This window comes from Brachyistius frenatus, unplaced genomic scaffold (assembly GCF_029030835.1).
Source record: "Brachyistius frenatus isolate BFR_SWC_R1_liver_20210118 unplaced genomic scaffold, ASM2903083v1 Contig_2, whole genome shotgun sequence".
NCBI lineage: Eukaryota > Metazoa > Chordata > Actinopteri > Embiotocidae > Brachyistius > Brachyistius frenatus.
The window spans coordinates 4,739,772-4,767,500 of NW_027210601.1; the positions used below are offsets into that span (position 1 = coordinate 4,739,772).

At 41.0% G+C, this 27,729-nt stretch overlaps 2 protein-coding genes across 2 annotated transcripts in view; both read right to left on the reverse strand.

Moving 5' to 3' along the window:
* Positions 1–3,446: 3,446 nt before the first annotated feature.
* mrpl3 (mitochondrial ribosomal protein L3) lies at positions 3,447–12,459 on the reverse strand. The gene is made up of 10 exons (XM_069695029.1): positions 12,243–12,459; positions 10,554–10,735; positions 10,376–10,467; positions 9,327–9,425; positions 7,799–7,898; positions 7,575–7,635; positions 7,230–7,341; positions 7,043–7,120; positions 6,689–6,766; positions 3,447–4,292 (listed from the first exon to the last, which is right to left on the reverse strand). The coding sequence occupies exons 1-10, from the start codon at positions 12,314–12,316 to the stop codon at positions 4,143–4,145; spliced, it is 1,026 nt and encodes a 341-aa protein (XP_069551130.1). The 5' UTR covers positions 12,317–12,459; the 3' UTR covers positions 3,447–4,142.
* A 1,239-nt stretch (positions 12,460–13,698) lies between these two features.
* cpne4b (copine IVb) overlaps positions 13,699–27,729 on the reverse strand; it is a 20,580-nt gene continuing 6,549 nt past the window's right edge. Inside the window, exons 3-16 of the mRNA XM_069695042.1 lie at positions 26,480–26,659; positions 23,779–23,850; positions 23,469–23,543; positions 22,731–22,814; positions 22,553–22,642; positions 20,700–20,798; positions 20,438–20,524; positions 19,679–19,738; positions 19,382–19,515; positions 19,030–19,084; positions 18,774–18,825; positions 18,063–18,196; positions 17,365–17,601; positions 13,699–14,643 (exon numbers count right to left, since the gene is read on the reverse strand). Of these exons, the coding sequence (XP_069551143.1) occupies positions 14,512–14,643; positions 17,365–17,601; positions 18,063–18,196; positions 18,774–18,825; positions 19,030–19,084; positions 19,382–19,515; positions 19,679–19,738; positions 20,438–20,524; positions 20,700–20,798; positions 22,553–22,642; positions 22,731–22,814; positions 23,469–23,543; positions 23,779–23,850; positions 26,480–26,659 (1,491 nt within the window). The 3' untranslated portion in view covers positions 13,699–14,511. The remainder of the gene's footprint in view (positions 14,644–17,364; positions 17,602–18,062; positions 18,197–18,773; positions 18,826–19,029; positions 19,085–19,381; positions 19,516–19,678; positions 19,739–20,437; positions 20,525–20,699; positions 20,799–22,552; positions 22,643–22,730; positions 22,815–23,468; positions 23,544–23,778; positions 23,851–26,479; positions 26,660–27,729) is intronic.

A 27,729-nucleotide genomic window follows, 5' to 3' on the forward strand; every position in this document is an offset into this window, starting at 1 on the left:
GATTGTTGGCATGTGCCAGTGAGGCGTTCGGCGTGAGTTGGCTCAATCTTTTGACACCACATATGTGGTAAGGTCATTGTAGCAGTCACTCACTCACACACACTCTCTCTCTCACAAACACACACAAAACATTTCTGAGGGCAGGATAGGACCACCTGTGAAGACGAAGGTGGGGCCCCAAAGGCTGCACCCCGCTCTCACCCAGTGGTGCTGGAAGGAAGGAACCCAAATTTATCAACACGGGTGGGAGGCAACAAACACACACACACACACACACACACACACACACACACACACACACACACACACACACACACACACACACACACACACACACACACACACACACACCAGACGCAGGTGTGCAGATAGGAAGGGCTCACCACAGCAGGACCACCGGCAGAGCAGCTTAGAGGGATGTGTGATGACAGTTGCGCATGTGAAATGGCTAGGAGTATTTTTCTCTTTCCCTATTTAGTTCTGGTTTCTTATTGGTTTAGATTGTTGTAAACAACATATATATATATATATATATATATATATTTATATTTAGCAGTCACACATTCTGCCTGACACAGTCATAGCTTTAATAAATGCATGTGCATAATAGGAGGATTTGAGCCAATGATGCAGCTTTTTCTCTCAGAACAATGATGCTAAACATATTCACAAAAGACTCTGGAGTCAAATAGTCGGAAGGAGTCTGAATGATAAAAAATAAAATTCAGTTTCTATTGAAAATTCATTTATTTTATTGTTCTGATTAATTGACTTGAGAGCTTATATAAACTCTTTGTTATATGATCGCCTACTGATACGAGTCAGTGTGAAATTGCATTAACATTCACTCATTACCCTCTATCTCTTTTGGTTAGTGACTCTTCACCCCTGTCACTGTGGACCTACAACCGGCTGCCTGACTGAGGCAGTTAATGTGTTCAAGAGCCGGCCGTCCCTCAAATAACACAATCAATTATTCATATTGCAAGGCACGCACCACCACACACACACACACTGATCTCCGTGTGCTGAGAATGCAGGTCATTTCAGCGCATTTGTGAGTAAAATCGCCAAGAGAGTGGCAACAGAAGTGCTGACCAGCTTTGGATGGAGAATCTTCGCCCACCAAGGGGGCATTAACAGAATGTAGATGTGTGTGTGTGTGTGTGTGTGTGTGAGAGAGAGAGAGAAACAGAGACGGTCACAGTAGGTGTGTATGGGAGAGAGGCTGTGTCCTCCTAACTAATGCAGATCGCATCTCTCGTGTGTTGAGCCAGCAGAAGTACAGCGGTAGATCCATCATGTCAAGACGGGGGTCAAAATTGCAGGCCGACCTTCTGTCACACATTTGAGTAATTCCCTCCCAAAATGTTTAGGTTCAGCCTAAACTTGGCTGGCTCTTTAATTGGCCAACGCGAGTGCATTTACGGATCAGACTTAAGGCGGACAGGCGAGAAAGCTGGCGGGTGGTGTTGGTGGGAGCACTCATCTACATTTGCAAACTTGTGTTTTTTCCCCGAGTGTTTTTTCAGTGGACGGCTCCACTGAGACTTGCTCTGGCACGAGGTCTTAAAAACATTAGCAGTTTTCACTGCTCAACAACTCATCAGCTATTTTCAAATCTGTTGGGGGCTAGTCCATGTTGCCACTTAAATCGTAGCGAAGCAAGCGTGGCATCAAGTCAACAAAAGTCCCTCGATCCATTATCTAACATGCTTTGTCCTGAACAGGATCACTGGGAGCTGGAGCCTATCCCAGCTAACTTTGGGAGAAGGAGAGGTACACCCCGGACAGGTCGCCAGTGTATCACAGGGCCAACACATAAGAGACAGACAGAAACAGACATGCACGCTCTGGTTCTCCAACTTTTGGATGTTGGAAGGAAGCTGGAGTACCCTGAGAGAACCCACGCAGGCACAGGGAGAACATTCAAACTCCTCAGGAAAAGGCACCCGCCCCAACCGAGGTTCGAACCTTCTTGCTGTGTGACGACAGTGCAAAACACTGCATCCACCTCAACAAAAGTCCTCATAAGGAAATTGCAGGTCAGTTTAAAGTCTTTCAGGTCTCCGAATACTATTAACATTAAAATAGAAGACTATTTGCCTAGATAGATAGATAGATAGATAGATAGATAGATAGATAGATACTTTATTAATCCCGCAAGGGGACTTTTTTTTTTTTTTTTTTTTTTTTAGATAGTTATGGAATTTTCCCAAATATACCAGCTTTTACCACCTGACAAGATGTTTTAGCTTTTTACTCACATGACAAGTCACATCTTGTGGGGTGAGTCTCAAAAAGTCACGTCAAAGTCATTTCACAAGTCCCAATTTCTGTGACTTAAAGTCCCTAAAAACTTGATTTAAAAGATGTCCCCATTAAACATTTAGTGATGAGGTCGTAACAATATAAAAAAAAAATACGTTGAGATATTTATATAGCTATTACTATCTGCTGATTTGACAGTGATTTGGCACTATAAGCAACCAACTCCATAACTGAGTCCGTTCACTTCAAACCAGTGAGAAGGGCAAACAAAGAATACATCAAAACACCTTGTGTGAAATGACAAAAACTGCTGAAGTATGGCACAACGTTCTGTCTTCATGGAAAGGACACCAAAGCAACTTTGGAAGAAAAAGGTTTCCTGTGACACAAATAAACATTGGATTCATGCAGGTTAATCTAAATTTGGTGAAATTTCTTGACCGTCTCAACCTGATGTTAAGTGTTAGAAAGCACTGTATCGGGGGTAAACAAAAGTCCAGGAGATAATTGTTCATTGGCGGGATTACCGTGTTGAAAACAGTCCGGTCTCAGGCAGACGGTAAGTTAAGAGTCGAACGCACCTTGTCCTCAGGTGGACTACAGTTAAGTGTTGTGGAAGTCAGAGGATACCGCAGCTACACAAGCCAGGAAGGAGTCCATCGTCTTCTCTTTCTGCTCTGCTGCTTTAGCGGGCAGCGACCCCCCCCCCACCCCCGCAAGAGCCTGACGATGTGCGCGCTGCACAGAGCAAGACTTTCAAACGATATCATTACCATTTCAGAGAACCTGCTGCTGCCTTATAGGCCTACGAGCTGTGGCATGTTATACAGAGGAGCACGCAGTTTGCCACAAACTGCATCATCACTTTGCACCTTTTAATGTAAATGGTAGACAACTACTGGGCTGTTACACGTTGCAGAAGTTACTGTGTGGCGTTTCAATTAGGGAAATGGCATCGGTGCTGGGGATCCCGTGAGGCATCACTGCCGCTTGTCAGCGGTCCAAACAAAAGCCAGGTTTTTTGTCTATTACAGAGCAGATACAGAGCCGAGACCAGCACAGGGACTAATTCACATGCAGGCCTCTGTGGATACATTAACACTCAACAGGCAGGCAGACAGACAGACAGACAGACAGACAGACAGGTTGGCTGGGCTGGCTGGCTGGCTCACTCACTCACTCACTGATTCTTTCTCATTTAAATACTGAACCTAAACCCACACAAACACAGACTTAAGCACCCAGCGGTTCCTCCTGCAACATTAATGTCCTCATTTATCCTCTTATGCACAAATGTCAACCTTTGTCAGCCTTCATCCCTGCCTCTCCCTCTGTGCCCCCCTCGCCTTCACCAGCTCATCTCACCCCTTCCTTCCTCTAGTCCTTTGTATTTGCTTCCATGCCTTATATCAAATTCATTACTCCACCTCTACCAAGATACCGATCTCTTCCCTCTTCCGCCTGGATTCTTCTCACTTTTTCACTCATTGTATGCCGCTCACCCTCCTCTTCCTCTTTCTTCTTGCCCACCCTGCATCCTGCATAGATATTGGCACTTTTTCCCCAACCATGTCTGCCTCTCCCTTGTTTTGTTTCATTGTCTTTTTTTTTTTTTTTATATTCTCCCTCTCTCTGCTTGGGGATCCTCTAGTGACATCACTCCTACAGTTACCATGGTTTCGGAGGGGAAAAGGGACCGTAATAACTGTCTAGATCAAACAGACAGACTTGGTGCTGTTGTATCTCTCAAACAAACACACAAACAAACAAACAGGGGCACCACAACAGTCTAAGCAATTTAGTCTTTATTCCGGGATCTGGAGACAGCTAGCAGGTCTGGGTGTAAACTATACAAGCAAGTGCGTCTGTGTTCAGGTCAGCGTCAACGACGGCTCTGTGTGAATGAACAAGTTGTCGTCGAACAGGTCTTCCTCCAGGTCGCCCTCCTCTTCAGTGAAGTAGGTGGGAAAAGGAGGGTTGAGCAGGGTGGAGCTCCTGTTGGGTAGTATGGTGTCTCTTACCTGGAACACATCCAAAACACGCTGAAACAATCAACGCTCAAATAATTCGGGGAAAGTAAATTTGTCACAAACAAATATGATTTATGAAGCAAAAACGACCACCGAAATTGCGAGGTTATCAAACGTGAGAGTGTAATTATAACTCGGAAATCTTTTTGGACGGTTGGTCAAACAAAACAAGCATTTCCAAAAATCCCCTTGATGGCGTTATGTAAAAATCCATCACAGTTGTGTTCATTACTGACTGACTTGACCAGTTGTGTTTAACCTCTGTATGTTGATACCGAGACTGTCGCCAAAGCAACCAGGGCTGAAATGTTGAGCATGAATTTTATTGAAACAAAAGATAGATGTTACAAAGATACCCTTGGACTGACACGTGTTTGCCTATTGTTCCCACATGAATCATATGCTCAACATTTTTCCACTGCTTAGGGCTGGGTACCAAACTTTGATAGTTTTATGGTTCGGGCGGCCCGCGTAGATCAAATCAGAGTTGCGTGTGCTGCAGTAACTGCAGACTGGACGTATCCAATATGCCAAACTGGCCAATTAGCAGTTATAGATAGTCTACGCGTGAGGCATTTAGGGAACATTGGGAAATTTGAATGTCTACCAATCAATGGTGTAACCTAAAAAAGTTAAAAAAAAATACTTTGTTACAGTATTCAAATATTTTTTTGGGAGTATTTATATTTTTTTTATGCCATTTTTATATTTTGGTCAACTTTCAATTTTACTCCATTTCCTAAATAAAACATATACTTTTACTCCAATATATCTTCGTGACTTTGTTACTTTAAAATAAAATCGGAAGACTGCCCGCGAGCAGGTCGGGCAAATCTGGTGCCAGCTTGAAAACTATATCACTGATAAAAAAAATTTAAAAAAATGATGTCACATGAACTGTCAAAGCCCTGGTTTAAATTCTTATTTCCACTCAAGCCCTAGTATGCCAGCCAATATCATGATAACTGAACAAAGTCAATCCTAATTTTCACTTCCAGTCACAGTGGCCCCAGTTCGGCAATTGTTGCAGTGTTGTTTTAAAATAATAAACTTCATAATTCTCAAAATACTGAGTGATTGCTTTTTTAATAACAGCATTTACTTTAACTTTCAAAACTTGAGTAAATTGAATATAAAAATTATGATTCAAAATTACTCATAATTGAGTACTTTAAATATCAGATACTTTAAGACTTCTACAAAATCACTTTTAATAGTTGACTTTAACTTTTACCAAAGTCATTTTCTGGTGAGATATCTGTACTATAACTCAAGTCGGACTTTCAGGTACTTTATACACGACTGCTTGTGATAGTCTGCAAGTGAGGTGTTTCGGGGAAATCTCTAAATTGTAGCAACAGAAAATATACCGTGCTATTAATAACTAAAAAAAGTTATTTGTAAAAAAAAAAAAAAAAAAGTATATATGAGTAATTTGAAAATATGGTATCATTCACAAACTGGTAATGAAGTCAAGGTGCAAATATTGAAAATTTTGGAACAATATGCCAACACTCCTATCCCTGGTCATACTCCCCCACTATAAGAAGCACTGCCCTACACGTTTAATCAATGGACTGTAAAAACCGACGACACTGAAATTCATAATGAATATTGTTAGTAGCTGCAGCAATTGTATTCATTTTAATCAATAAAACATAGCAGTCCTTCAATTACACAGGGGGACATTAGTACCCCTCAGAATAATACGATCAAACAATAATAAACAAACATGATTAACTGGCATGCGTATCCTTTGGGGCACTATAAAAGTGAATCCAGGTATGTGTGTGTAAGGCAGAGCTTAGCTGGGTGAAATGTAATGTGCATTTGTATTCATTATCTCTTGTTTGCCAAATAAACAATAGCCTGCGTGTTTGTCTGGGCAACGCACGCACACACGGCACACGCACACACACACACACACACACACACACACACACACACACACACACACACACACACACACACACACACACACACACACACACACACACACACACACACACACACACACACACACACAATGCTGAGTATGGAGATGGATGCAGTGGATATTACCAACATCATTAAGGGGCACACTCCCATTGCCTCACAGTCAAACACACAAACACAAGCAGATGCATACACGCACATTGCTGATCCAGCACAGTGTCAATGAAGATGGATCACACGGTGGTGCAGGTGTGACTGTGTATTTACAGGTGCAAGGTCACTTGTCTCTGACAGACCACTAAACATGCTGGGGTTGACCTTCGACTTCACACTAAAGAGTGAGTGAGTGTGTGTGTGTGTGTGTGTGTGTGTGTGTGTGTGTGTGTGTGTGTGTGTGTGTGTGTGTGTGTGTGTGTGTGTGTGTGTGTGTGTGTGTGTGTGATTATTGTTACCTTCAGCACGCAGTTTCTGTGGCCGGGGATGGAACCGTTAACATACAACACATTGTACTTGGTATTGACCCTCCATATCTGGGAGGGAGAGAGGGAGGGAAGGAGGGAGAGAGAGAGAGAGAGAGAGAGAGAGGGAGAGAGAGAGAGAGAGAGAGAGGGAGGGAGGGAGAGAGGGAGAGAGAGAGAGCAAGAGGGAGAGCGAGAGGGAGAGCGAGAGCGAGAGGGAGAGGAGGCAGATGAGACAATATTGAACTGAAGTTGCAGTCAAGGACAACCAATTTTGAAAACAAGAATCTTTGTGTGTGTGTGTGTGTGTGTGTGTGTGTGTGTGTGTGTGTGTGCGTGTGTGTGTACCTTCAGTCCATAAGCTGTGACGTAAGTGTTGCCCATTCGGCCGGGCATCTTCTTTCCTTTGAAAACTTTGCCTGGATCCTGGATGCAGATGATAAATATCACACATGCTCATATTAATGGATTATGGGAAGCCAACTGTTCATGTCTGGCATGTCTTTCAGTGTACGTGTGTGTGCGCGTGTCTTACCCCTCCTGGTCCAGAAGCTCCTGGCCTGCGATGAGTTTTGGTTTGGCCATGGCTGGCAGGCTGACCTTTGAACCCCCATCGCTTCATTACGCCTTGAAAACCCTTACCGATGCTACACACAAACACATCACAGAGTTTATATACACACTCATAGTTTCAGTTTGCATTTACATTGACTTGCTGCCTCAGAAGCAAATACAAAAATAGAGGTTTGGACTTGCTTATGAAGTCAAAAACGAATCTATCTTCAAAACGTGACGCCGGAGCAAAGAGAGTGCAAGAAGTAGGAAAGGAAGCCAAGAAGAAGCAGCAGAGAGGAGGGAAAGCTGGCAGAACTGAACTTACGATTTGGCTGTGACGTCCACATACTGGCCTGGACGGAAATGTGCTGCATACAGAGGAGTGCCTGAATACGCAGCAAACAAGACGGCATTAGAAACCAGGTGCAAGTCAGAATAAGACATCAGAATCCTTATTTGAGCATTTCTTCACTTATAACCCCGACAGAAAAACCACATGGGGAAGTCATGCGTTTCTCTCTCTAAGGGAAGCTAATGCATTATTTATACCTGGCTTGATGATTGCATTGTCAGTGACTTTGAAGGTGGTGACTTTCTGTTTCGGCGGCACTCCTGCGTTCCTGAACATCTCCATTCCCTGTTCAGACCTCTGTCAGTCGCAGTGATGGACAGAAGGGGAAATGTAAGGATGGATGGAGGGAGATAAAGTGGTAAGAAGAAGGAAATGCAATGAGCAGCAGTTGGACTTCAGCATTTTTAAAATTAACCACACGCCTGTTATGACTGTACGGGAGCCAAACGCGCACGCTCCCAGGCACATGAACACTTGGCACCGAGTGTCTGACATTTGCTTTCACTCGGTTCGTTCTCATCTCGGCGCCTCCGGTCGCTTTAAATTCTCCCTCTCTCCCCTCCCGCTGACTGGAAATCAGCCTGCTGGAGCGCCTCGCTCTGACAAACTCTGCCTCAGACCAAAGAGCGATGCGGCTGTGTGAGAGGGATTGAAGGCAACTTCTCATACGCCTGGTGAATGAATTCCTGACGCCGGCACATTGAGCATCTATTGGGACCCAATGAATAAATTACCCCTTCATTTATTCATTCTTGTTCCTTTGTTTATTTCATGTTAAAGAGATCGATGTAACATTTAAGAGCATATTAAGAGGCTGTTTTCGTCAAAATAACTGCTTTCAAAGCTCGGAAGGTTAAATTGTAGTGTTGGTTCAGCCAGTAAGTTTCAAAGCCGATGTTATTCTCTGTCATCTCAGGTGTTTTTATTTGTATTAAAGAGTTGCGATAAGCAGTCTGCGGCAGAAGGGTTTCAGGTGAAGTGGGCTTGTCGTTGTTTGTTTGACACAGCGGCGGTAAAATCGATTGGATTCCATTTATTTTATTCAGCGAAGATGAATTTCTTGACTATACATTCTTATTCGTAACAGGTCTCAGAACTGGGAAGCCGGCTGTGTTTAAGAAAATGACAAAATTTCTATGCAGCCACAGATCACAAAATGAACATAGCAAGAACTCAAATGACCAAAAAATGCATTTGGTGTGATTGGTATGGAGCAATATCTTTCATTTAAAAGGGTGAATCGACTGCATGCGTAGGACACCGTTGTGTGATGAAGTGTTTGCCATTTGCTGACAAGTTGTGGCTGCTCTGCTAATATTAAGACGGCTGAGGCTCGTATGATTGAATGAGGTGTTACAATTCAGAACAAATTCAACACTTTAACAAAACTGTTGCAATTGCTCAGCGCCTGTGTAAACATGCAGCGCAGCTCGACAAGAGGAAAAATAAATAAGCTTCAATAAAACAGTGAAAAACTGTCATTCATGTGCAGGCCATTTCAGTTTTCCTTGATTATGTTATTGTTCATTCAAAGCAATGTAACGCTTGTCACATTTCTAAACCTTATCTGTCAAAGAAAATTGAGCCTCGCAAAATGAACCAAATGAAAGCTTCAGTAAAAGTGGTCACTTATAGCAGAACATTTTCAAAGGAACATCGTACAAAGTCAAAGTCACTGAGATACATGAGATGTCTTTTTTTATACTCTTTTGAACAAAGTCTTACTTGGAATGGTGATACGTTTTTCCCCCCTACGAGGAGAGCAGCTGTGTGTCCATCATATTCTTCTTTGGACAGGCACTTTAATACATGGCAGTCCTGCACCTGGAAAAACAGATGCTGCATTTACAAACAGGACGACAGCGTGGCAACAGTATTCAACTGAACAGTAGTCTGACTGCAGTTTTCACTGCGCCACCTCATCCTCCTGAGCTACATCATAAATAGATAATAGAACATACATAGTGAGGTGGAAGTCCCTAGTGTGAAATATTAATACCCAGCCACAGGGTTAATTCATAATACCTCATTATTACAACATTTTGAGTGAATTACAACAGGACGACATCACAGACATTCTGCATTACATCAGACATTGATGACACCAATAAATGTACCAAAAAGTTCAAGTGGTGGGAGTCCTGAGAAAGTACAATTCAGAGTTCTACTTATCATTCTTTGCACAAACCATTAGTTTCAGGATGGAAAGAAAATGACTAAATATGACCAAAGTAAATGAGCAGAAGGGATATTAGTTGCTGTGAGGCTTTGGATCGGATATTAAAGGAAAGTGATGAAAAAATTTTAAATATTTATCTGACATTTTACTGACACTGAAATTGTAGTTTGGTATGCTTCCCACTGCAGTATGTCATGATCAATAAAGAGCAGCGCGAACGCACACGGCTGTGCTTTACTGAAAGATTAGTCGATGAGATTAAAACGTGATCAGAATGAACCTGACGTCAAATATCTGCCGTTTCACACCTTGCTTCACAGGAGTGCTCAGGACCACTGAGGAATTTCAAATGCACAATCAAAGCCTGCAGGTGAGACTTAAAGATGTTCAATATTTGCTATTCTTCCTCCACATTCCACTGAGAAATCAAATTTCTTTGACTTCTTTTTTTTTCTTTTTTTTTTTTTAAGCCTGCTAGTGATTTCATTATATATAACAAACATAAACATACATTATGACTCCTGAAGAATACCGGCAGTGATTTGGGGGCAAAGCTAAGTCACGGCAGAAACAGGTGTGCCTGTCTGTGTGTTACCTGTAACATGGTGATGACGTGTCTTTCTCCTGTTTTCGTCCAGATAGGAGCCATCCCCAACTTGACGGCAACTAACCCCACTCTCCGACTCCCTGGGGAGAGAACGAAAAGATGCTGTGAAAGATAACAGGAAGAGGACTCATGACAAGACACATCTCTGACTAATCACGGCTCCTACCCTCTGTCCACTCATGTCGCTGCCACGGCTCGTCTTTGAGCGGGTTGAGCTTTTCAGCCGTCTGTTGTCTGTATTCCTGTGCCAGGCTCTTCCTCATGTACTTCTGGTTGTCCTCGGTGAGGTGCTCATCAAACCATGTTGTGGTCTTCACTGTTCTGATGTAACCTGCCAACTGGGCCGGACTGCAAGAGAAAAGAAATCAGAGAATCGGGAAGAATTAGCAGGACCATCACTTATGTCCGGAGTGAGACTAATGAGGGGTGAACACAAAGCTTAAAAATATCGACAAATGTTTCCCAAAGCCCAAGGTACAGTCTTAAATGTTTTTGTTTTGTCCACTGCAAAAAAAAAAAAAAACATTCAGTTGACCGTCATGAAGGGATAAAGCAACCAGAAAATATTCACATTTAAGAATCTAGAATCAGATTATCTTTTTATTTTTTCCATTTAAAAAGTGACTCAAGCAATTAATCAATCATCAGACTCGACAGCTATTGATTTTCAGTCGATCAACAGAACAATTAGGCCGAGTTCAGACCGAAGATTCGCAACAAGACGATTCGCAACCACTAGCAAATCCCCAATCGCCATCATTCTGAAACCTGCCAGTTTACACCAAAGCAACAGAGGAGTGAAGTATCGTATCTCCACGGCAACAACTCTGTATTTCCATTTTGACTGCTGGCTTTTTCAAAGCTGGGTATAATTTTTTAACGTCTTAAAAACATGAATAACAATAGTGAATTACGTGCAACGCTTGAGTTTTTAGTCGCGATGAGAGACAAAAATGAGAGGGTCGAGGTGGTTAATGCAGATTTAATATGTGAACTTGACACAAGAAAATATCCCGTTTTGTCAATTTCTCCCATCTTCTCCAGAGCAGCACCGTCCATTAGAGCGGTCGGTGTCTTCTCTAATAATCAGTAACAACACTAACCATTGTGCAAGGTGACATCCTCAAACAGCTAAATGTGTCCCGCGAACAGCAGTCCACCCTTAAACACATTCAAGGTACAAACAAACAAAATTGCAAACAGCTGGCGTGGCAATTTTGTTTGCTTAATTATCAAAATTATTGCTGCTTAATTCTCTGAACATCATCATTTCAGCGCTAATGTATCTATTCAATGCGTAATCGACGAGGGCTGGGTCATATCTACTCTCATTACTATTGCACAGTAACGAGAGTAGATATTGTCTTAGGTTTTGGATATCTTATCATGACATAATTGTTTTTTTACTGGTTTTAAAAGGCTGCTTTATAGTAAAGTGATGTGATTTTCTGAATCTACCAGACTGCTGTTCTAGTATTTGCCTTTACCAACTTAGTTGCCATAACCACATTACTGGTGATTATTTATCAAAAATCTTATTATGTAAATATGATCTCAAAATGCCCGTAATATCGTTGCCCTGTCGATATCAAGGTATTTGGTCAAGACTATCGTGACATTTGAATTTGCCCGTTTCCACCCGTCCCTGTAGTCTACACTGAAACATGCCTCGCTGCTTCAGATCTCCTGAACATCTGCTGCTGCGGTCTGTTAGGTCACTGCAGAGTCCTTCCTGGTGCGTAACGAGCAGGTCCACACCATCACACGGACAGTAGAGGCATTTTAAGTGCGTTAAGGTCACTGAGCAGAGCGAACCTATGTTAGATTAGCACATCTAGCCGGTTAGCATCGTTACCTTTCGGCTGCTGCACGCGGAGAAATGAGACGAGTTCCCCGCTGGAGAAGAAGCCGACAGCCCCACGTTGCCATTGTGCGCCTTAATGTACGCAGTTATACATATATAAATGAAATTACACGTAAACTAGGAGGACGTGGCGTCGCTAAACATAAACACACATGCCTTCGTTTTCGTCCTGCCCTAAATGTCACCCTTGGATACTTCCGGTACCTGACCAAGACAGTTCCGCAGTAATGAGGCTCATGACAAAGGTTCCGCACAACTGTTTTTTTTTGTTTTTGTTTGTTTGTTTGTTTTGGTAGACCTTGATAACCTAATGAATTGAATATTCACAAACCCAATATCAAAGATATAATTGTATTTTTTTTTAAAAAAAATCTAATTCACAGAAAGAGTTTTAAATGCATATGTTTCTGAGTTTTATGAAATGCATGAATAATTAAACTATTTTGAAATTTTATTGTCATTATTATTATTGCTATTGAATTAAACATGACATTTTTGCTGAAGGAATTATTTTACATTTTACAACAGAATAGAAGAGAGCTGAATAAATGTAGCCTCCAGTAGTATTTTTGTTCAGTTTAAGTAGTTATTTCCAAGTCCCTGGTTCGACTCAACTGAACCTTTCCTGCGTGTCATCCCCTGCTTACCCATGTTATCTGTCTACCTCTACTGCAACTATCACATAGGCTATTTGCCAAAAACAACCCAGCTGCTATGAACCTGGTCCTCTCAGCCTCTGCCAGTGTAACTCTTCTGATGTGGGTGTCTGATAGAGAAACCGATATCAGGAGGTTCATGTGTTGAATACTAATCAGACTGTCAAAGACTCAGGAAAGTATGGAGTGTACTCTCCGGACAGCACAACTTTGTTTCATCCCAATTAACTGTATGGAGATTAGTGAAGTAATTTATTCTTGCATTTTAATGTGCGTCTGGGAATAAGTGAAAGAAAGCTCTTGTCAATGAAGGTGTCTGTGGGCTCACAGTTTTATTTGTATGTGTGTGTGTGTAGTACTTAGAACTATTGTGTGTGGAGTTCCAGTTCATTCAAAAACGAGGCATGGCTGTGCACAAGAGACAGAGTAATGTGTAATTTCTGCTCTCTGTGGGTCTGCAAATTCAAATTGACTATTTTCAGTGGCAAACAGACAGAAGCTCATTGACCAACCAACGGGTTACCAGGCTACCTGTGTTTTTAGATTACAGCATGCATGCAATCACACACGCACAGTTGGTTTTTTTGTCCCTTAGAAAGACATTGACTACTTGTGGAGGTTATCTTTTCTAAACTATAACCACAACACCAAACTGCAACATAACTGGCAATCCTTTATGGTTTACCACAAAGACACTCTCGTTGAGAGGGTCAGCCTCCATAATGTGACTGTGACAACAAATACAAACACACACACACACACACAGACACAAAGCTCAGATCACACTGAAATGAGAAAACCAAAGTGTGTTTATTGTAATCAACATGCAGAATACAGAAAACGATTTTCAGCTCACAGATGAGTGTCTACCACTTGTCTATTCTCCCAAAACTCTTTACAATGTAAGAAGGTTATTAAGAAATTACAATTATTCAGTTGTTCATTTCCATTTAGCAAAATCTCAAACAAATCTGTAGAAAATAACCCAGAACACCCAAGACAACCCTAAAACTCCTACAAATGACAGAGATACTTTATTTCAGAACTAGCAAGCGGCTACTAGAGATTGGATATAAGCGGGAGCTGAATTATTCATGCATTTATGCAGCACACTAACAGGAATGTTATCATTCCCTTAAGTAACGTTTGCAAATTCTAACTCTAAGCATTTCAAGTTAAGTAGTCTCATATTTTGACTTTTCTACTCACAGATCTTTTAGTCTATGTACTTGCTAGTTATCTAAATAAGGTAGGAGTGTCATTTCTTTCAGTGGGCTATGGTCTGAGTTGCATGCTGGTTCAGAAGACTGTTCTTATTTCTATAAATAGATTTCCAGTATACAGTACATAGTTATATGTTCCCAGGTGATGCCATTGTGGCCAAACATGCAATATTCATCAATGGAGTAGTTCAAATTGTTTCACCAGAACGAACTAATTCTCTGAGCTAGACTACTGTATGTAGTATTGTTGTGTGTACATGTTTGTGTATGTGTGCTTGTGCTTTTGGACATGTATATGTATTATACAGTACTTAAATGTATATATTTATATATAATTTATATATATGTTTGTATGTGGAATTGTGTGCTCGTAGTCCATTGTCAGGGGCTGAAGGTTCTTGTGGACTCGTAGTCCGACATACACTTGGGTTTAATTCCTTTCGCATTGTAGTAGTCCACCACCTGGTTAGGGACTTCTGCGAGCACACTCTTAGCCAGGGCAGCTGGGGAGGCCTGGAAATACAGACAGAGAGAGAAAGGAGGACACGGGTCACAGATACACACACATCACCAGCATGCCTGATTCTAAGATGAGAGAATTTACTGTTGAGCCTTCTGTGAGACTGATGTGATGTCTGACGACCTCAAAAACAACCCTACTTTCACCTTTTGTTCTCTACCATAGCTTGGTATCTATACAGTATATGTGTGCACCGAAATGGGACAAGAGAAAAATACATCACATCCTGTCAGATTCTGCAGAAAAGCACTCTCTTTACACTATACAAAAGTGAATGAGCGTGCACAGTACTACAATTTCTACTGTATGAGTTCATAATTAGCATATATTCCAGTTGTGGACTATATGTTTGTGGCTATTTGCTCTATCGATTTTCTATCAGAAAAAAATGCTTTTTCAATCGGGGTACAATTACAAGGGTCTCTGGTAACTGCAGGCTCAAGAAAACATTTCAAAATTTTGATGACATTTTTTTTTTCTTTTTCTGGCGGGAGCTACTGTTCTTAGAAAAAAGTATAAGTTTATATTAGAAAACACTCATACTAATGATAAAAAACAAATGGATTACAACTAAATAATCAGAGCTGTTTGCCACCAGCATGCACGTCGTAAAAATTAGACCATTCAGCCACTTGTCTGCATGCACACACATGCTGCCACAGCTCTCTATCACACACATGCACACACACATACTTCTGAATCCTCAAAGTCAGAGACTCTGTCGTACTCCGTCTCATAAATCCCGGAGACAATGCATCATCAAAGTGCACCCACCCCAACCTTTTCACCACTCATCCTCCTCTCATTTCTACCCTCCCTCCTTCTCTCTCTCCTCCGCTCCTATCTACCTGTTATCCCCCACTCTGCCTGTCACCCAGCAGCTCCGTCCTGCTAATCCCTTCTGAAAAGAAACGACAGAGCAGAAAATCACCTCTCCACCTCTGTCACACACTCCCTCGCTCCCTTTTGTCTTTAGCTCCGGTCTTCTGTTGACCCCCCCCTGCCAACACCACCACAAACGAGCGGGCTGTCTCTCTCCATCCGCTCTTCCTCATCCGTCCTCATTTATGCTTCACCTCTCCTCTGTCAGTCTCTCTATCTATCTCTATATACTTTTGTTTATACTGTGTGTTACCACTCCTTCCTCTGTTTCCTAACACCCTTCCTTTCGCTAACTGTTTAGACAGAATATAATTGGTTAATTTCCCGACCTGTCACAGATCGAACTCACCATAACAGACCCAGCCAAACACATCTGGCCAAAGCCAGGCAAAAATATTGCCATCCGAGAGAGAGATATGAACACACACACACAAATTCACCCACAAGCACGAGATGTTGTGTTCTGATGTGTTTTGACGAGCACACCAAGCATATTACACCCACACACTCGCTACCCCTTGAATGCAGTAATTCTCTCCAACATGCACACGCACACACACACACACACACACACACACACACACACACGCACACGCACACGCACACACACACACACACACACACACACACACACACACACACACACACACACACACACACATACACCCTTACACCAGAAATCACTCCGTCATTCCCAAGTGTGAGTGCTAAAAATGCCCAAAATGTCCTCATTAATAATCCTCAAATAGGTCCTCGCAAAGATAGATAAGTACATGCACACAGAAATAAAGCCATGGTAGGGAACTTTTCAAAATGCCGGTGCTGGTTTACCGTATGAGGGACAAACTGTGAGAATTTTATTGTTTGGAAAATCATGATTTGTCAAAGCTTGAAAATATAAATCAGATTAGATGAATTGATTTAGAGCTGTATCCCATGTCATCTTTTTTTTTTTTTACGTAATTATATTAGTAAGTAATAGCTGACAGATTTAGAACAGCTTATGTTGATATGTTGACACTCATTTGCTCTAAAATGACTCATAAAAGTCATGTGTTGCAGACAGATGTAAGAAAAACAGTGGGCTGCTTCATTTATGGTTAAATGGAAGTGCTGTTGCATGTTGCTTCTATTAAAGTGCCAACTGTTTGTGTTTGTGAGACACAAATCTGTTTTGGTCAGACAGACAATAACCATGGCGTTTAAATAAAATGCGAGATAATTGTTATTTGAATGAAGGAGATTATACTATTTGGCTGTTGTTTAATTAGGTAAACAAAGCTCAGCAGCTGTGGTTTCTATGCTTGTCTTCACATGGGGGCACTGATAATTAAGGGTTTCCCAAATAGGGTTTGTTTTCGGCCCAAATCCAGATCTAAATCCTTTAATATTGGTTTCTATTGAGACCAACCCCATACTTACATTTACAAAAAACCTGCATATATGTATTTGAGGTAAAATTAACATGTATAAACCTTGGTTTTTACTAGAGCTCTGATTAATGGGCAAAACCCACCACTGCTCTAAATCATACTTTTGATGCTTTGTGAAGACAAAGAAAAGAAAATAGGATTTGTAAAAACTGAAAGTAGTACTGTTTGATATCAGCACAGAATTTCAGGTTCAAGTAAGTAGTCTTTTCAAACCTTTGTGACCCTGATGTAAAATTCGTATTGGTTCTTAAATTTTCTATGCCCTTTTATGTTGTTGAGAAGGCTTTGAAATAGACCATCTAGTAGCCACGGATGCTGGCTGTGGAGAAGGAGAAAAACTAATTGTACAAAAACAGCTGGAAAACAGCATCTGGTGAAAAAATCCCCACCACCACCTACGTGTTTGAAGTCCTTGAAGGGGACAAACTGCACAATGTCGCGGAGGACAGGCTCGCCCTTGGGTGAACGCAGGATCCCATCATCCCCATCCAGTATCTGCATGTCTGTGAAGTCTGCGTTGCCCACGCCAACGATGATGACAGACATGGGCAGGTGAGAAGCATGCACAATGGCCTCCCGCGTGTCTGCCATGTCAGTGATGACGCCGTCTGTCAGGATCAGTAGGATAAAGTATTCCTGGTGGGGCAGGTAGAGGAGGGGGGTGGAGTTGGGGGTGAGGGTGGGGGTGGGAGGGTGGGAGGTGGGTTGTGGTTGACAGGGGGGGAAGGAGGAATAGAAGCTCAATGAAATCTATGTTTTAAAAGTTGTCTGGGGCTAATTTGAATAAAACTCATTCTAATCCACCAGAGAGCCGGAAAGCAGCAGTAGGCATTAAGGGACAGAGGAATTTGTGCTCTAAAATTGATGACTGTAATCAAATTAATATCAATCAACCCCCCCCCCTTCTTTTAAATCCATCTCTTTTTGCTTATCTTCGCCTCATCTTCTACCTCCTCTGATATCTCACTTTTCTGTCTTTTTATTGCTATTTGTCTTTAGCTCCTCTCCCTGTCTGCCAGTGCAAACAACAACAGTCACAACAACAGGAACAAAATGGCACAGTCCTATTTTTTAATCATTCTCATTCTCTCTCTCACCATGGCCTCTTTGGTGTGCATCTCCTCGGAGGCAGAAGAGGCCACTTTCTGAATGATTGGGGCGATGTTAGTGGGCCCGTACAGCTGGATTTTCGGGAGGCAATTCTGGTAGGCCTCCACCACACCTTGGATCCCTGGAACACACATACATCCAGGCTCTAATGTATATTGCACTACGCTGACCATGCGAAGTCAAAGTTCGTCTGTTTGCAAAAGTGTCTGCAGAAATAAATGAGATTCTGCGCATGTGATTGCACTCTATGGTAGCTGGGCATTTGTCAAACAGCATTCCCTTAAAGTCCACACAAAGATGCACACACCTTTGCGTCAGGAACAGCAGCTATGCGGGGAGCACAAAAGCCCATTTCACACATACAGATTAGTGTTGTTTTTCCTCTATCTTAGCGCCTGAAAGACTTCCTGCAGCATAGTGACAAATCTTCCAGCTGCATGTGTATGTGCGTGTCTGTTAAAGTTGTGAGCATGCCTGTGTGTATCTGTATGTGTGAGAGGAAGAAAGAGAGGGAGGGGAAAGACATAGCGGGAGAAATATGGGACTGACAGCTAGAGAGAGATGATAGGCGCACAACGGTGATACCGTAGGACTGTTTGAGTTCTGTGATGTATGAACTGTGCATGTGAGTCCAGGAGTTTGTATAAGAAAAGTTAAGTTTGTGTGTGTGTGTGTGTGTGTTGGGGGAGGCAGCTCACCAGCACATTCAGGATTGTCCTCATCAAAGTTCACGGCAAAATCGTGCGAAACCTTCAGGGCAGAAAACACCAGGGCCTTTTACCGGCACAACAAACTAAACACTCAGCACAACATGTCCAGTCCAATTTATAGGTTGACAGATATGTTCTCCTTTCATGTTGAACCAAAGCAAGCTCCAAAAGGTTTCTGAAAATCTAAGTCTAAACTATCAAGATCTCCTTCTGCTACTGCAAACACACATCTCAAATATCCTACCTTGAATTCAGGTGGTATCAGAGCTCCAAAACCAAATGCAGGGAACATTTTATCACTAGAGAAACAACGAGACACACAATTCATTGAGAAAAGTACAGAGCGATGGCGAAATACTGTAATTAAGAAACTTTTTACATAATGAGTCGGTTGAAATCCCTTTTTTCAGACATTACTCAAAGGATTTCATCCTCAGAGGGAAGTGCTAGTGTGTGTATGTGTCTGGATGTGTGTGTGTGTGTGTGTGTGTGTGTGTGTGTGTGTGTGTGTGTGTGTGTGTGTGTGTGTGTGTGTGTGTGTGTGTGTGTGTGTGTGTCAGTGTTAGGAGAATGATGATTGATGGAGTAAATTCTACCTGTCATAGTCTTGGCAGATCTCTCCTACTGCCACCAGCGCTTTGAGGTACTCATTGGGTTGATAGGGGTGGATGTAGTGGAGGGAGCAGCTGTTTCTGGGATCCCCATTGGACGCCGTAAAGTCTATTGCCACCTGGGACAGAGGCACGCACACACACACACACACACACACACACACACACACACACACACACGCACACGCACACGCACACGCACACAGCATGAGTGGGCACTAAAAGGCAATGATACACCGATGTACTGTGAATACTAAGGAGATTAGATGTGAGAGAACGTACTGTGAACTGAATCTGGCAGCCTCCCATGATGTAATCCAGGAAGGAATACATTTTGATGATCTGTCAGGAATGAAAATTCAAATTTAAGCTTCATGTCATGAATTGTTCATTCGATATGAAAAGACAGATAGCCAGTGTTCATTGTTGTAGTAAGGGGATGTGTTTCCACAACTGGTGAATGCTCGCTTCTCAGCAATATGATACAATACATACAATGAACACGTGATCACTTATGCATGAATACACCCTTCTATCAACACATACAGTATACCCATGTGCATCAAACATCAATAGATAATGATTGAGGGGGAATTCCTTTTAGTGAGAATGACAGAAAAAAGCAAAAGTGGTTAAATGTAATTGTGTTCAGAGTGTGGTGATGCTTGAAATTATTGCTGAAATAATTAAGCCGATTAATTTACTGATCGAAAGAGTTGGAAAATTCCCTAGTTCCTGCTTTTCATTTGTGATGATTTGCTTCCTTTCTCAGTTTTATATCATTGCAAATTTAAAATGTTTAAGCTTAAAAATATTTCTGGGACAAAAGTACTCATTTGAAGATCACACCTTCCACTCAGGCCAATGTGAGTTTTGGAATTTTTAGACTATTATCTGACATTTTAGAGGATTAACAATGAATTTAGCAATCCGTTGACAGATACATGAATACTGAGAACAATCGTTTGTTACCACAGAAAAGTACACATTACCAGAAATGTATTGCAGGAATTACAAGGATTTTATATTGTGTTACATCACCTTACAGTGGTTGAGAATGACAACACCAGAGTTTCTGTAATTCTTCTTCTTCATCTGATATTTAGGGTTGATGCACTCCCATTGAATCTGGGCAAAAACACACAAAAATTAAGCTTATGGTAGTGTGTAGGGAGTAAAGAAGGAATTGTATGACTACATGTACAGGACATAAAGATGCAAGACTATTAAAAACACCTCCACACTGACTGTGTACATGTCTCATTCACCTAATGTGCAGAAGTATGCGTGTACATTTTCGTACCTGTTTGCCCTCCTGCTCTGCCCGCAACTCCTTAAATGTGGTCTGAAACTCCCCAATAAAGTCATGTTTTCCATTGGAGTCCCAGTCCCAAACTGTGCACTGGAACAGATACATACACAAACACACGTTCATTGAGTTAGAGCACAGCTGCGACATAGTTATCTAAGCGTGCACACACACATGCACTCTTAGGCATGCAGGGAAATGCCATGCTGAATGATTGATAAGGTGGTGTTGGTGGGGGGGCAATGGAGCAGTGAAATATTAATCTGAAGATGCTGAGAGCAACGCGGTTTAATAGGCAGCTTTATGGATGTGTGTCTGTGTTTAGATGTAATAGTCTGTTTCTCTCAAAGGACCTACTAGACAAGATAAATTACCTCAATCAAGCGAGGGTCAGCAGGCCAAGGCTTAGCACATCATGAAAAATAACCAATGCTATAATTTCAAAAGGCTACAAAAGGCACCAATATTTGAGCTGTCTGGTGGAGTTTCCACAATGAATTATATCCAATAAAGTTTGACATTCATTAACAAAGAGACACAGAAAAATCCTGTCTGTTCTGTGACGGTTTAATGGCTGTGAATGAGTCATTTAGCTGTAGAGTCTGTGACCTTCTTGTCCTTAAGGTCAACCCGGACACTAGCCATCAGAACCAATCCAACAACCCAGGAGTAGAAGCAATGACCATCAGTAATCTCCTTATTTCCTGTCTCCCACTTCAGATGCTGAGAGCCTGCACCTTAAGTGTATGCATGACATTTTTGTCTATGTGTGATCATCTGTGGAAAATGTGTGTTTGTGTTTTTGACAGTGTGAGGGAGAGAGCGCTTGCTTTTGCAGCCGTGCTTCCACTTCAAGTTGCTGAGAGCTGTGCTTGAGAGTAATGAAAAAATGAAGAACCATTCACTGAATGCTAACTGTCTGATGGAGAGAGAGAGAGAGAGAGAGAGAGAGAGAGAGAGAGAGAAGGAGGCCGATGGAGAGACGGAAAGAAAAGTAGTGAGCTGGAGAAATGGGTACGGAGAAGTACGAAGGAAGAGACAGCGAGACACTGCAGAGGAGGGTTATGCATTTATGCATTGGTCAGTTCAAACCCCGGTGAAAAGAAAGCAGTGGTCTGAATAGAAATATCTGCCCTGCCATTTCTCACTATAGCCCTGATGCTTTAAACAGGTAGCCCTGGAAACCATCGCCGATGGTGTGCATGTGTGTTTGTGAGTGTGTGAGCCCTTTCTCCTGCTGTCAGGAGCCATGCAGAGTTAAGATGCCTCTGAATATTTAATGAGCAAGCTCATGTTTATTCATGGTAGAATAACTGTTTGCAGCTGATGTGTAGCCACCACTTTCGGGCACACACATAGATCTATTCTGACAAGTAAAGGTACGATTTTAAGATGACCACTGAGCTCTTTCACATACGTGTGGCTCTTTAAACAACACATTGAGATCAGGAAAAACAGCACATCACCGGAACTGAACTCATGGCTCTGGTTGAGGCAGCTTTGAGTCTTGCTCACATCATTTTACTTAATTATAATCTTGTGGGTAAGTGACACTTTGCTTATGTTTTATGAATCTAAATATATTTTTAGAGATCTGAAGTAGGCCTAAATGTTTTGTATGGTGCACAAGAAGTAAGACATCTGCAGGCGTTCAGGTGCTGTTTGATCTTGATCCTTTAAATGAACTGGGGGGAACTTAAATAATGAAGAGAGCTGCGGTCAAGGTTTTGCAACGCAAAGATTGTTGCAGCTTTTGTTTAAGGTTAATAATGTTGCCATTAGGTTAATAATGTTGCCATTATTTTGACCAGCTTAAAACTTTGCAGTGTGTGAAGGTACAAACTCACCTTTAGCTCCCTTTCATGGTCTCCACTGCAGAGTGTGTTCAAGGAAACTTTGCAGGATTTCCAAACTGGGCTCAGGTTGTTCATGACCGTCTGTGCACATTCAATACACACATTAAATGCACACCCATTATTAATCACAGATCAGAAATAATCAAGTCATGTGTGTGCATGTAATTACCTCAGTTCTGTGCACGAGCGACTCAGTCCCATCATCATTTATTCTAAAAATCTCCAGGAAAGGATCTGACTTGCTGAAGAAGTCCTTCAGAGAAAAAACACGCATTTAAGGCATTCCCTCAGGATTGCCTTTGATCACCATAAATCATTCATAAACTAACAGAATCATTATTTCACCCCGTTTTCCTCTCTTTCTCTTTTGTTTCTTCCACCCATCCCTTTCCTGTCCTCTCCAATTTATCCTGCCCTCCCTTGCTTTCTTCCATCTTTCCCCTCGGGCACAACTTGTTTGGGTTAGTCATCCATGGCCGTGGATGTGTGTGTGTGTGTGTGTGTGTGTGTGTGTGTGTGTGTGTGTGTGTGTGTGTGTGTGTGTGTGTGTGTGTGTGTGTGTGTGTGTGTGTGTGTGTGTGTGTGTGTGTGTGTAGAGGCTGAAAATTAATATAGTTATCTGTGAATGTCGTGGGGTTGGTGAGATAAAAGGAGGTTATTGGGGAGGGGAGATGCCCACCTATCTCAGCAGGCCTCCTTTAATGCCAGATTGTACTTCTGTGGATTGTGAGTTGCTTCATCATCAAATCCTACAACACATGCTTCTCCACCTACGCACTTGCTTGACACCATGCATGCACAAACTCATGTCAACAATATTTTCCTTTCTTATCTAAAGGAAAGCCTTGCCATTTTTAGATAAGTATAAGTACTAATAATAAGTGCACATACATACAATCGCACAAACCTTGTCATCTAGTTTACGAGCACTGAATGAGAATTCAACATAGTCGTCATTACCAGACAACTCCTCTGCTGTCACCTAAAGAGGGAGAGCGAGAAGAGGAAGGTTGAAAGGAAGAGAGGGAGAGACAGACACAGAAGTAAAGGAAGGATGTGAGAGAAAATTAGATGGAAATGAGGCACAGAACAGATTGAACAGGCAACATCATCAAATTAATTATCCTCCGAGTGTCTGCAAGATGAGGTGTGTGCTTGATTTGAGCCCATGTAGGTGTGTGTAACTGAGGTGGGCTGACTTTTAAATAGTATCATACCATTATGGAAGACTTTCCTGAAGTATTTCCCTGTTTAAGTAGAGCTTTGGTCAGTTTCCTCTGCGAGACGATCTGAAACAAAATGGAACAGAAACGAAACGAAACAAAAAGAAATGAAACGAAACGAAAAAAAAAAGAAAAAAAAAGCCTGTTAGTGTCTCCTTTGTGTTACCTGGCACTTTTCTTTAATGTTAGAATTCAACTACCTGCTTAGACATTCAGTAGACACAAAGCAGCATGATGGAGTCACCTTTCTCACCGACTGTCAAATTACATTTTCACTGACTTGGTAGCCTTGTTTTGATCTGTCAGCTCCTGAGAAATCTGGTGTTGTCTCCACCCATAAATATTTTGCTCTAGGCTGGTGCTGTACAAGTCCCTGCTGAGGAAGAAGTGACTGTCCATGGTTGAAAGTAGGGGGGCCAGTGAGACACAATGGATATCCACACAAACACACAAAATGAAACAACAAAGAACAATAGCATCTAGGAACTCAAAAGAAAAATACAAAGTGAAATCTTGATTCCAATGATCTACCAATGCTTTCAAATGAATTATTATTATTATTCAAGAGAAAAATTGATACGCACGTTTTGTGCATTTGGGACTAATTACTGAAATGTCTCAATACACATTTCAATATTCTTAATTGACGCGTGGAGACAATCTATGACTGAAAAACTATATATAATTTAATTGAGTTCACAGATCTGAAGGTGTTTTTAATTTTCAGTTTTGACATAAAAATGTTTTTTTTTTTATATATATATACATTTTTTTAAGTATCATTGCAAGAAAAACAAAGGAAATGTTGTTTGTTACCAACTTTATTTAATTTATAACATATCTTTTGGCCACTTGAGGGCAATAAAGAAAATCTATTAACACAACACTGAGTAATTTTCACCTTTTGCCATCTATTAAGTATGGCATAATTTTAGGATTAAATTAGAGGAGTGCTTGTGTCGACATGGGGGAATATCAACTAAACCTCTTTTTGGCTCTTATTTAATCTCCAAAAACTCCTGAAACATCGTACTCTTTAGCTGTTAAAGATAGCTAGTCGCTAATCAATATATATATATGATAATAAATATTATCATAGATATATGTGATAGTATACAATGTTTTTTTTATTGGGTTTTAACTGACTGTGGCTGTACAACATAGCAGTAATGTTAATATGTTGTCCACTGACTATTGTAGATATAAAAATATTGATTGTAACACTTTTAAACCTGATACCTTGTCTTATGTGATGGCTTACATGAAATCTGCGACAATATTACTGACACAATGTGTCTGTGACAAGCCTTTCCCCTCACTTAAATTCCCAGTGATGACACTTAAGTTAAAGTATGTAACACTCAGCCACCACAAAATCTTTCTGTTGTCTGTCTCACTATTCTCTAAACTGATCTCGATAAATAGATCAGTTACAACCAGTTACTGAAATCCTCATGCACACCTTTGGCGCTTTCTTATTACACTGAGATAATGTTGTCTTTTTTTAAACAAAGCCCTGGATAACAATAGACTCAAGAATGTTGCTGTTCACACCCAGACAAAATCTTGGTAACATGTTATTCCATTTCAGTCAACCTCTCTCGACTTCAACATCTCCTCTTTAGTGTCTGTTATCTCACTGTTGTAAATCCACCATCTTTGTGTTGCAGATAATGTCTCTGACAACAAGAAGTGAAAGTAAATACTCCCCCTCCCTCTCCCCCGCACAGCAGACTGGACTTTTAAGGAGATGGTAATTCCATGAAATCAACTTTTTAACAACTAACAATTTTATTTTTAAATGCTCTTGGATATTGAGTGAATGAAGTAAATGAAGCAAATCTTTAAATATTGATTAAAACCACGTCATTAAGAGTGGCGACAACTCATTAAGTGAGTGACAAGGCTATGTAGTTAAGCATATGCACGCATAAATGCTTGGCAAACAGTTTGATGCACCCTTGGGGCTCTATGTAGGTAAGGACTCAAGGACATAGAAAGCACAGTACATGCAGATAGTGACAGCAGCCGACCTCAAGTGAAAGATGACATTAGGATTCCTTCCATAACTAAAGTTGACTCTTCACCCTAATTAAAGTACACATTACCCGATATGTATCGATAACATCCTGACATGCTCAGTGAACTTTACAAAGGATTATATACTCCAGACATTAATTCCCAACCATAAATCATGTACTCTGCTTTCAAGCATGTACAGCTCTAAAACAGACTTGCAGTAAATAAAACACCAAGTATATGTGAGGTTCAGTGCAACCTGCTATTTAAAAGTGCACTCACTGATGCACATAAATGCATTCACCTGTGGAAATATACTGATATCATACGCACACTTCTGGTTCTTATGGTAAACAACATGTGTACTATATAAACTTATAACTTTACTCCCACACACAATTTAGCTATAGTGCAGCAACCTATTCAGTCATATAAGCTTAACATGTAGGAGCTGTTTATTTCATTGAATAGTATTCACTGGAGAGACACCGTAATAACAACGAGTGTTTATGAATCATATGTAAAATGGTGTGATTTTATCAAGTGTACAGAATTTTGTGTTATGATTTTTCACTTATTCACTTTTTCACTATGTTTGTATTTATCTGTCAAACCACTCTTCTTCATCAACTGGCTTGCTGTATACATGCTCCCTAAACAGGCAGAGGACACTGACCTGTCCTAAGGTACACTCCATGGCTCCCAGGAAGTCGGCATCACGGAGGCCATTGTTGCCAGAGCTGATATCGTGAAGTTCAAAGCGGAGCCTCTGCACCTCCTCGAAATAATAATCCACCAAGAAGATCTTGGAGAAGACTGGGCTGCTGCTGCTGCGGATCACCTCTGTACGGTCCACCTGCAAACACACGTGCACATGGAGAGAGGCTGGTAAGCATTGACCGTTTTAGACTATTGTTCCATGCCTTTTTATTGTCAAACAAAGTTGATGGTGTTGGTTTTGATTTTCTCAAAAATATATAGAAAAGCTACCAAGTCTTGTCAATGCAAAAAAGATGCACAACTGATATTGTGAAATGTGTGCTTTAGATTTACTTTAGAACACAGAGTGTCTATTGTGCACATCCCTGGGATGTTTGGCAAAGTTTTGCCACTTCAAGAACCCAGAAGGCCACATTGAATGATAATAGAGTTGGTTAATAGAAAAGCAAATCATCATCTGCAAATGGAAAAATTAAAACCCTTTAATTTCTTTGGGTTCAAACTGGCATCTTTAAATTGAATTGTATATTCAGACATTCATTTCTCCTTTGAAATTATTCCAATCCAACTAAAAGAATTAATGAATTGAGTCGTCTATTTGTTGATTTGTTATTATTTTTCATGTATATGATAAACAGTAACTCTATTTCTTGTTTATTTGTATTTTCATTTATAAAATACAAATTAATTAACTCCTTTATAACCATTACCGAGATCACCGAGATCTTTTCTGAGTCAAAACATCAAATAACAAGGAACAAAATGTAATATTATTCTTGTGTTATACCGACTTTAAATATTAATATTTTCATCAAATTTTTTGTAACGTTTTCATGAAAACTAAAAAAAGTAGTGTTTCATTATTGTTAGTTTCACTTTAAATTTAGTTTTCTATGTTTCCAAAGTGGACCGAAGTATGAAAATCGTTTTCAACATTCAACACACTGCATTGATTTAGAATCTCAGCAGACGTTTCAGCATTGCAGCAATTACCACAAGTAGCCATTACCACATTGTTTACACTTATCAACTTGAAAACTGCAAATATTGATTTTTCTTGATGGCTAAAAATCACAGAAGCTGTTTGACTACACAGAGCTTTGACTGGAGCTGCAACATTGATCTCACATTTTCTTCTCTCTAACAGCACTGACCCAGAAAGGATTGGAATGCAAAATAAAAGTCTGTCAACAAAACCTATCCAAT